The following is a 10,955-nucleotide window of genomic DNA, read 5'->3' as shown; positions in this document are numbered from 1 at the left end:
TAGTAATATTATCATTTCTTTTATTAAAATCAGTTTTAAGTTATATTATTATAGATAACATATAGATATGAAATTTAATGCATCTAATTTGTTATTCTTACTAATAATATTATTACTCTCATTACCATTATTAGAATAGATATTTAATATAAATATCAGTGTTATTATTATTAAGTAAAATACATAAATATAAAAATTGATACAATGGTTTTGTTATAGTGTTATTATTAAACTCATTATTGATATCATTATTATTACTCTTATTAATATTTTTAATAATATTATTATTTTAATATTAGTAATATTATCATTTTTATTGGAAAATAATACCATCTATTATTATAATCATTAATAAATATAATTACTATCGTTTTTATATCCTTATTATTTTTTTACTAGTAATATAATAATTAATATTATTAATATAATTATTAAATATTAATATTAATTTTAATTATATAAATTATATAAAAATTCATATGTACGACTCTGTGATCTTGTGATATCTGCTTTTTAACTTTGTTTCTTCTGACTGGAATTGTAGACCTCAATTATTCTATAATATTCGTCTCTTGCAATCACAAGTGAGGAACATAAATTATTTTTAAAGAAAGAAACCCGTTTCCTCTGTATTTTCATATTTAGCCAAAATTAAAGATCGAATCAAATTTTCAAAATCCGTAAATACAGTGTTGTTAGGAATCTATAGTCTAAACTATCTGCAAAAATCTCTTGTTCTAATTCCTCAAATTGAAATCGAATTTCTGAGTCAAAGTTTTAGAAACAAAAGTCAACTATATCGTTCTTCACAAAAATTCGAACTCATTTTGATGATTTAAGAAAGAATAGTGATCCAGGAAGTTTATAGGTATGTTTTACTACCTAATTCATGTTATAATTTTTGTTCAAAACAGTCTCGAATTCGATATTTGATGTTGAGTTCATGTTCTTAAATTTTAAAAAAGCAAAAACTAGAATTTGAATTTCATTTAAAAATCGATAAATGTAGTTGTGTTAGGATTTCTATAAACAATCTTTTTGCAAAATTAGAGGTTCCAATACTTTGATTTGAGTGAGAATTTACGGGTCAAAGTTTTTAAAATAAAAAGTCAAATAATGTTCTTCGATCAAATTTGTGCAAACTGTTATGATTTAGATTCAAATGAGGATACTAGTGTGATCTAATGATCGATTGGAAAATATTTTAAGAAGACATCAGAGTCTAAAAATGTTCCAATTTCAAAATCATAATTTTTTTTTTGTTCTTCGAAGTCACAGCAGCGACTGTGTTTTTTTTTTAATTTTTTTTCGTGTATATTACTTGGATTATTTACAAGTGATTTCTATTTATGTTCAATAAAAAAAAAACCAAACTTTAAATTGATGCTAGCTAAGCAGAAGTCCTAGGCGATCTGTTTGATAAAGGTATAGGGGAACTGCAAAGTAAGGTTTAATATAATTAAAAACTATAAAATTCAGATAAATTGGGACAGAAGCATGGTTAAGTGTGGTGGCGTATAAGCGGGAGGTCACGGGTTCGAGCCCGGTCATGGGCAATTCTTTTTAGGATGGCTGTTTAAAGGGTATATAACTTTCATTTTATTATTATTACTATTATTATTATTATTGCTATTATTATTATTATTATTATTATCTTTGTTACATTATTATTATTATGGTAATTGTTAATGATAATATTATGAAATATGAAATTATTATGATAAGTAATATGTTTAGTACAAAAAGTTTATAATATATATGAAGTAATATGATAAGATAGATTGAAGATTAAGATTTGCAATGAGTAAAAATATATAGTTATATGTAACATATACATATATATATACCTATATAGATGTATAAAAAAACTCATAAGGTTAAACTTTAAATGAACTTATTTTTAATATATAACGACTGTTATAACCTTAAGGCGTAAATGTTAGTTACATAAAACTTGGTATATATTAAGGTACAAAATATAATACGACTATAAATGAGATTGGTGTATAAATATATATATAGCTTAATATGGATTAATAGAACATTAGTAAAAATGGTAAATATAATTATAAGTTGTGACTTATAAATATAACCAATGTTCATATATATAAATATATATACTTATATCTGAATAAATATATTTATATATAAAATATATAATTTTTGGATAAAGCCTATGCTATTATAATCATCAAGTAATTATAAAATAACATTTTGTATATATATACTAGAACTATATAATGTATTAATAAGTATTTAATAAAATGATATATTTTATACATATAACATAACAAAAATTAATATTATATACAAAATGAATATATGAAACACATATATACTATTACTATAAAAAGGATATAACTAATAAATTTATATGTGTTCGATTACATTTACGTATATTAATAAATATACAAATGATATAGGTTCGTGAATCCGAGGCCAACCCTGCATTGTTCACTATAGTCATATGTATTTTTACTACAAAATACATTAGGTGAGTTTCATTTGCCTTTTTACCCTTTATATTTTTGGGCTGAGAATACATGCGCAATATTTATAAATGTTTTACAAAATAGACACAAGTACGTGAAACTACATTCTATGGTTGAATTATCGAAATCGAATATGCCCCTTTTTATTAAGTCTGGTAATCTAAGAATTAGGGAACAGACACCCTAATTGACGCGAATCCTAAAGATAGATCTATCGGGCCCAACAAGCCCCATCCAAAGTACCGGATGCTTTAGTACTTCGAAATTTATATCATGTCCGAAGGAGGATCCCGGAATGATGGGGATATTCTTATATGCATATTGTGAATGTCGGTTACCAGGTGTTCAATCCATATGAATGATATTTTTGTCTCTATGCATGGGACGTATGTTTATGAAAAACGGAAATATGAAATCTTGTGGTCTATTAAAATTAGGAAATGATTATTTATGTTAAACTAATGAACTCACCAACCTTTTGGTTGACACTTGAAAGCATGTTTGTTCTCAGGTATGAAAGAAATCTTCCGCTGTGAAATTGCTCATTTTAAAGATATTACTTGGAGTCATTCATGACATATTTCAAAAGACGTTGCATTCGAGTCGTTGAATTCATCAAGATTATTATTAAGTCAATTATAGTTAGATATTATAAAATGGTATGCATGACGTCCACTTTCGATGTAATGAAATATTGTCTTTTCAAAAACGAATGCAATGTTTGTAAAAATGTGTCATATAGAGGTCAAGTACCTCGCGATGTAATCAACTGTTGTGATTCGTTTATAGTCGATATGGACTTCGTCCAGATGGATTAGGACGGGTCTTCACACAAATGACCAAGTCAAACATAGCTTAAAGAATAGAATTAAAGTTCAGCTAAATAAACGGTCAAGGTACGGTCGACCGCACATCCAGCCGTAGAACTCTAAACTGAATTGCAACGCAGCTTTGTGAAAACAAGTTGCACGGTCGCCATCACGGTCAACCACAGTGCGACCACAGTTTTCTCTGTTACCAATTTTGACCAAATAAAGTTTTACTAGTTCCCGACATCTGTAAATCATGAAACCTTTCTCAACACGCGTAGAATAGATGTCCTCTCCATACTCAATTGAGTTTTGGTCATAAAAACACTAATTGTGGTTAATTACGCCTAATGACATCTTAATGACAAATTAACCAAGATTAGGCTTAACACATAAGTGTTAATCAAGAACTTGTGATCTTAATTCTTATCTAGACATCCTTAGTATGATCATCAAGTACCAACACACTTAAGCCAATATCACTAGAACAATAATTGTTATTAAAAAGGACTTAGTGATTAATTAAGGCCAAATGAGGAACAATGCTCTCAAGTGTAACTACTAAAGACTTGTAATCCTAAAATACACTTAGATACATTTAGGATGGTCACCAAGTCCAAACTAGAGATTGCTCTTACCTTGTGCATGTGTTGGACATTAATGTGTGCTTACACATTAATTATGCAATATGTTATATTACAAGTAGCTTGCTAAAAGCTTAAATTACAAGTTGTGCAAATATCTATATGATTGATCTTATAGTAACTATCTCTTGCTATGTGTGAGTATTACTTGCTACTTTCTAATATATTTAATACTCATAAATTTATCAACTTGATTAACATGCTTGCTATGTGCTTACTAGTTATGATTCAAGTAACTAGTCTACTCCAACAAATTAAGTGTAAATTGGTTCACAATGAAATTATGATCAATTGTTTACTTGGTGTTGTCTAAGTAACAAATTGTGATTGCTTGTTCAAGTATGACTTAACTTTGATGTCTTTACATACTTCATGATTATCTTATAAAGACATCATTCAATTAATCTCTACCTAAACTCAAATGGAACATGACTTGTGATTAATTGAAACTAGGAAGTTAATGACATAGTGACCAGTCTTTAGAATTGAACCAAAGGTATTAATGTGACTAACCAAGTCTTGACCAAACTGAGATTTATTTAAATATCAATCAAGACACTCCTCTAAGAATGTTGGGTTTACCACTTTTGGAATGTTAAGTCACTTTCACACAATAAGACCAAATCTCACACACTTAATGCATATAGTACTTGCATAGGATGTTTGGTTTCTTTTGCAGGTGCTAGAAGAAGTAAAGGTGCCAAAATGTGGTGTTCAAATTTGAGTCAAATGGCTATACAACGGATACTAAATTTGGACTGGAGCACGCACGATCGAACCACGGTCGACTGTGATGGCAACTGTGTGTCAACGGCTACTTTTGAATCTCACTATAAAAGACAAACATTAAAGAGCATTTGAAGCTGACCCTCTTGCATATTTAAAAGGCTTATTTCCAGAGATCACAAGGGCTCTAACTACTACTCAAATGTGATTAAGCAAGAGAAGATTCTATGATCTTATAGATATAGAATTTGGTTGTTGTAAATTTACTAATCAAAATCATTAATCTTGTGAGTTTACTTAGTGTAATGTATGTCCTAGTATTGTCTTAGGATCATCATTACAAAGTGTATAAGTCTTGTAAATTCAATTAGTAGAAGCATAGGCTAGCTTAGTGATCTACTTCCTTAAAGGGACTTAGGAAGTTGATTAATCTCATTTGGAGATTAATACTTGTCCAAGGTGAAGACAAATTGATCTAGGTTGGAGTTGATCTTTCAAAGGGATAGAAAGATTAGGTTTGTTGTCTACCAAAGAAGTTGAAGACTTGTAAATCGTATCTCCACCGGGTTTGGAGAAAAGTGTTTAGTGAAGCAACAAATCCCGATTAGTGTAATCGGGGAGTGGATTAAGGTGGATTAGTTAACATCCACCCGAACCACTATAAATCCCTGTGTCTATGTTCTTTACATTACTTCATTTATCATTTTGAACATATACACTACACACATCAAGTTTGAGTTGAATTGGTTGATCAGAGTTAATCGAATTTGGTGATCAATCGAAAAAGTGTTAAAAACGTATCAAGTAACTATTCACCCCCCTCTAATTACTTATATATATATATATATATATATATATATATATATATATATATATATATATATATACATACATACTAGTTTTGGAGGTCTGTGATTCGCTACGGAGATCAAATCCACATACACATATAATTTCAATACTTTTCTTAATCAATAATAAATAAACGGGTTATAAAATAAGGTAAATTATAAGTCGACTTCCAAAAATAGATAAAAATAATCATTACCTTATGTATATAAGATACAAATATAGGTAAAAGTAAGTGGTTAAATGGTAAAGTAAATAAAAAGTATAATATAATGAAGGTAATGTTTTAAACTGTGTATTTTTACCTAAAGACTATTAATATTGGACTGATGAGTAACATATAACAATATTTTATAATACTTAAAAAAGTAAACAAATTTTCTATTTTGTATGTAATATTTGTATATGTTCAGTTTCATATTAGTCGGATGTCTCTTTGGAAGCAATCTCTCTAACCGTCAAAGAGAGAGATGACTTTCTTTGCTTTTGTGAGTGTTTCACTTGGGGTGGAGAAACAACTTTTCTTTATTCAAGGATAGATGAAGGATTATCTACGTCTCACCTCTCCTATAACCCATACATGTGGGATTGAGTTTTGTTGTTGTATTGTTGTGCACACCAAATTATATATTTTAAAGAAAAATCAAAAAATCATTTGTTCAATTATCCGACCAACGTTTTAACCTCCAAAACCCACCAATGGGCCTCTGGGCTGGCCCGTCTACTAAAAACCCTAATCAGACTATATATTATATAGACAAAATCACTTTTCTATTTATTAACTCATTTCTCCAGTGTTCTTTCTCCCTTCTCTCATCCCATATTCCCCATTCTCCTTATCATTCTTTTCTTGTTATTCTTGTACTTATCATCTACTAAATGTCTAATATCTAAATAGGTAATTAAAATTAGTTCGTTATGAATACTTGGAATATTGAAGGTTTCTAGATCTGTTGTATAATCCTTTTAGCCACACGACTTCATTTTAGTTAATCTAGTTTGTTTAAAATTATGCTATGATGTATGTATATATATATATATATATATATATATATATATATATATATATATATATATATATATATATATATATATATATATATATATATATATATATATATATATATATATATAGGGGCAGGATCAATGGGGAAGTAACCAATCGGGGGGAAGCAAAAATTTTCTTTTTTCGTTTTTTTTGAATTTTTTTTTCCGGCATCAAGATCAGACGAAAATATGAACATTTAGAAGAGACACTTCATGATGAATGTTATTATTTAGGCGGAAAAACGATTGACAAAAATAACATTCAAGATAATATTGTTCGTGAAGAATATGAACGTTTTTTTTTCTTCATGTTTAATAAACCCAAAACACCAAACCCTAAACCCTAAACCCTAAACTCTAAACTCTAAACCGTTCGTGTTAAAAACTCAATCTAAATCCTAAATCTAAACCCTAAATCTAAACCCTAAATCTAAACCCTAAACCCTAAATTTCTAAACCCTAATATCTAAACCCTATAAACCCTAATATCTAAACCCCAATAGCTAAAACCTCAAAATACGCTCGAAAAACACGATAAGTGTTATATATTACTTCTTCGAGCATTTTTCCGTCAAAATAAAAACATTTATCACAAAGTGTCTCTACTAAATGTTCATATTTTCATCTCATCAATAATGTTCGTGAACAAAGTTTTTTTAAAAAAATTGAAAAAAAAAGTTTTTGATTCCCCCCGCTTTCCCCCGATTGGTTACTTCCCTCTTGATCCTACCCCTATATATATATATATATATATATATATATATATATATATATATATATAGTTTTTCGACTCAAATTTTTGTTTGTATATCGATATACATAATATGTATATTTATAGTTGCAAAATACAGAGCAACTTTATTTATTTATGGATTTATATTTATACTCCATTGTGGTAAGGGAAAATCCAAAAGATTTATATTTTATACTCCATTGTGGTAAGGGAAAGAAAAAAAAAATTATACTCCATTGTGGTAAGGGAAAACTCAAAAAAAAATAAAAAAAATAAAATTTTTTTTTGCTACAGTAGCTACAGTGATTGCTACAGTAGCTACAGTGTTTTCGGGCGAGATGACGAGATATGATTGGTGGACGTTGTCCATATTTAGTATATAGTATAATATATATATATATATATATATATATATATATATATATATATATATATATATATATAATATATATACATATATATATATATACACATATATATATACATATATATATATACATATATATATACATATATATATATATATACATATATATATATATATTTTAAAATCATACCTCCAAACCAACGTTATCATGGCAACAGTGAGGCCCAACGACGAGTTTTAACGCCAGGAAAACGCCTGGATGTAGTCGGCACTCCCACCATCCCCGGCTTCGGATTGTGGCAACGGCAAAATAAAGTCACGACTCTATGTGCTCTTACATCGACCTACACTGTCGGTCGACAGAATCTTTAGTCGATCGACTGACTCTCTTAGTCGGTCGACCGACTGGTCAGTTTAACTATTGATTCAAACATTCACACACATTAACAAATATTCAATAGTCACATTTCACATTACAATGTTCAACATAATATGACTTAATTACTCATAGTATCGAATCAGGGGTTCACGAATATCCACTAACAATTATTATTTTTATTATTAAATAATATATACGAAGTATAAATCAATAAATTATAAAGAGTGGTAATAATTGGAGTACAAGTTGTAGTAAACTATTGATCATCCCAATGGCTGTGTCATTGGACTCCTGCTTAGAATTTTTTTTTAGACATGAGTTAGTTGGGAATCACCTAGGGGGACTTAACCACCCACACGATTATCTCCCGCAGTTGCTATACGCGCCCCTCAATTGCGTGCTCAGGATGAAACCCGCACTAATCACATACGGGGCATGGACGGTAAAACCACCTCCCCCTTACCCCCCAACGCGATCTGGGAAAGGTGCCATGAGTGGTACTTCATGACAGAAATAAATTATGTGGTTAATATGTAGCCAACGAGATCGAACTCCATTCCATTTCCACGTGTTGCTCCTTGCCTTATTGGTTTGTTTTATCGCTGCATGATCAGTACCCCATCCTTTTCCTCGTGTTGCTCCTTGCCTTATTGTACGCTGTGTTTATATCATACGTACTTCTTTGTATAGTGCAGTTTTGTTTCGAGGCAATGTATACTATCTATCTTAAGTTTATTTCAATAAGTCTTTGCTTTTAAAATAAAAAAATAAAAATAAAGAAGTAAGGTAATGTATGTATTAGACACGTTTGCCACCAGATAAACATTTGGTTCTTACCTAAACAACAACTACTACCTTCAATTCACCAACTTGTTACCAACTTTTATTCTAACTAGTTTGTTGGCCAATAGGATTCTCCAATTTATTTTTTCAAATTGAGTATATATAATTTTTTATTATTTATTTATAATAATAGCATCTTGTTTTAGTATCACAATATATATGTCATCAAATCATTACATTATTGTATTTGATATTTGATTTACAAAAGGGAACACTCGAAGTTCGTTGCATTATCATTCAAATGTTTAGTTACATAAAACAATTAATTCACTGAAAAATATGTTTTAATTTACGGATTACCGTATGCGGGGTTCATTTAATTTTATCTATGTATATCTCTATAATGTGCATCAAACTAAATTACAACTTGCCGGCAATAAAATTCTTAAACATAGAATTTTATAAAAATATCGCTTATGTAATACTATTATTATGTCAAATTATTCAAAAGATGAGTGTGAGTAGAGAGTGCACATAATGCACAATTCACCAGGTAACAGATATTGCGTTCGGGAGACTTGATTACCCGATGTTTTACGATCTATGCAGGAGCAAATGTATACGTTCATAAAAGGGTTTCTTCGCTTACACAAAAAATAAAATTTATGCGTAACTCATCGAATAATACTTTTGATGTGTCAACTTAAATAACATCCCGTAGTCTAGTGTTTTATAAAAATACTTTTATTATTTTATTATTATGTACTTTAAATCAATTAAAAAGATCTGAGACCTTTTTATCAAAGGTGAAAATTTTATAAAGGATAAAAGGAGAACTTCATCAAAACACGTTAAGGCGGAAATTTTATAAAAATCTGAGACCTTTTTAACACGTTAAGGTTGTTAGCAAATAAAGACGTTTTGTAGACTGTTGTGTCAATTTTGAATCACTTTTTTGTATAGATATTACTCCGTAGTATATTTATTAGAAAAAAACTAGTAGTATATCCACATGAAAAAAGAAGATGATAAAAGGACATATAAAAACAATAAAAAATTCTGAAAGTAAATCCATAAAAGAAGCTCTGTAGCAGCTGCACTTGAATAAATCACTGAACTCAGAAGTATATAATTGTACTTTTCAGTAACAAATCAAGCAGAACATTCAATATTTCTGACCTGTTTGTATCTATTCAAAAACAATACTCTGTATATATAATTATATATAGACACACAATATAGACCTCAATAAATCACATACAAATAAGGCAATAAATATAAAACATAAATAAAAAATAATTTGAAGTCGTTCTACCTAAATTCAAGCTTCATCAGCCATATAACTACATTCAGATCTGAATCATCTGATTCTGATTTACATATAAATATAAACATGAATTTGAAATTAAGTTCGTTCGTGAATCATATCATTGAAATTACTCAATTAGATAAAATATCGTGATAATTTTTCAATAAATTTACAAATTACTACAACTACTACACCTCTTATTTTTTTGATTGATGAATTCAAAACTCGATTTGAAAAACGTATCAATTTCATCTCTCGCAACCAATTCCACAAAATCAAATTCAGATAATTTTCGCTTACAGCTAGGCACTGATTGCCTCTGTTTTTTAGGAGCCGGTGGACAGATGATGATCTCCGGTATTCGGTACTCCGATGACGTCGGGGTGTGACAGTTTCCGATCTCCTGTTCATAATCGTCTATTTGCACCGTGCATGATTCATCAGATAATGAATCGTTTTGTGTTTCTGGAATTTTGAGTTTCAATGAGGTGAGTCGAATTGACGGTATATCATGTCGTAATTGTAAATCGGTTGACATGATAATTTTGCGGTGGCGGTGGTTTACGGTGGTAATCGGAGATTCGTAGGTGGTGGTGGATTATAATTGGGATGAAGAAAATGTGGAGGTGAAATGGCTTTTGTTTGTGTAAGTTTATATATGTAAGTTTTTTTAGAGATAAAGGGTGTGAATTTGTGAGATGGTACAGAGGGGTATTGTTTAATGCGTCGTACTTTGTGTATTGATGTTTGTACGTTAACGTGGTCGAAAAGGGATTGCTGAAAGCGATGTTAAAATAATGCAAAAAATAGTTAGTTTCCC

At 29.4% G+C, this 10,955-nt stretch overlaps 1 protein-coding gene across 1 annotated transcript; it reads right to left on the bottom strand.

Moving 5' to 3' along the window:
- Positions 1 to 10,137: 10,137 nt before the first annotated feature.
- Positions 10,138 to 10,673, bottom strand: LOC139889747 (cyclin-dependent protein kinase inhibitor SMR3-like). The gene is made up of 2 exons (XM_071872682.1): positions 10,316 to 10,673; positions 10,138 to 10,196 (listed from the first exon to the last, which is right to left on the bottom strand). Exons 1-2 carry the CDS (start codon positions 10,671 to 10,673, stop codon positions 10,138 to 10,140), a joined length of 417 nt encoding a protein of 138 aa, XP_071728783.1.
- Positions 10,674 to 10,955: the final 282 nt, after the last annotated feature.

The sequence above is a fragment of the Rutidosis leptorrhynchoides genome, chromosome 2 (genome assembly GCF_046630445.1).
Source record: "Rutidosis leptorrhynchoides isolate AG116_Rl617_1_P2 chromosome 2, CSIRO_AGI_Rlap_v1, whole genome shotgun sequence".
Taxonomy (NCBI): Eukaryota; Viridiplantae; Streptophyta; class Magnoliopsida; order Asterales; family Asteraceae; genus Rutidosis; species Rutidosis leptorrhynchoides.
Note: the sequence above shows the minus strand (reverse complement) of the source record. Positions and strands in the feature narration are given on the sequence as shown.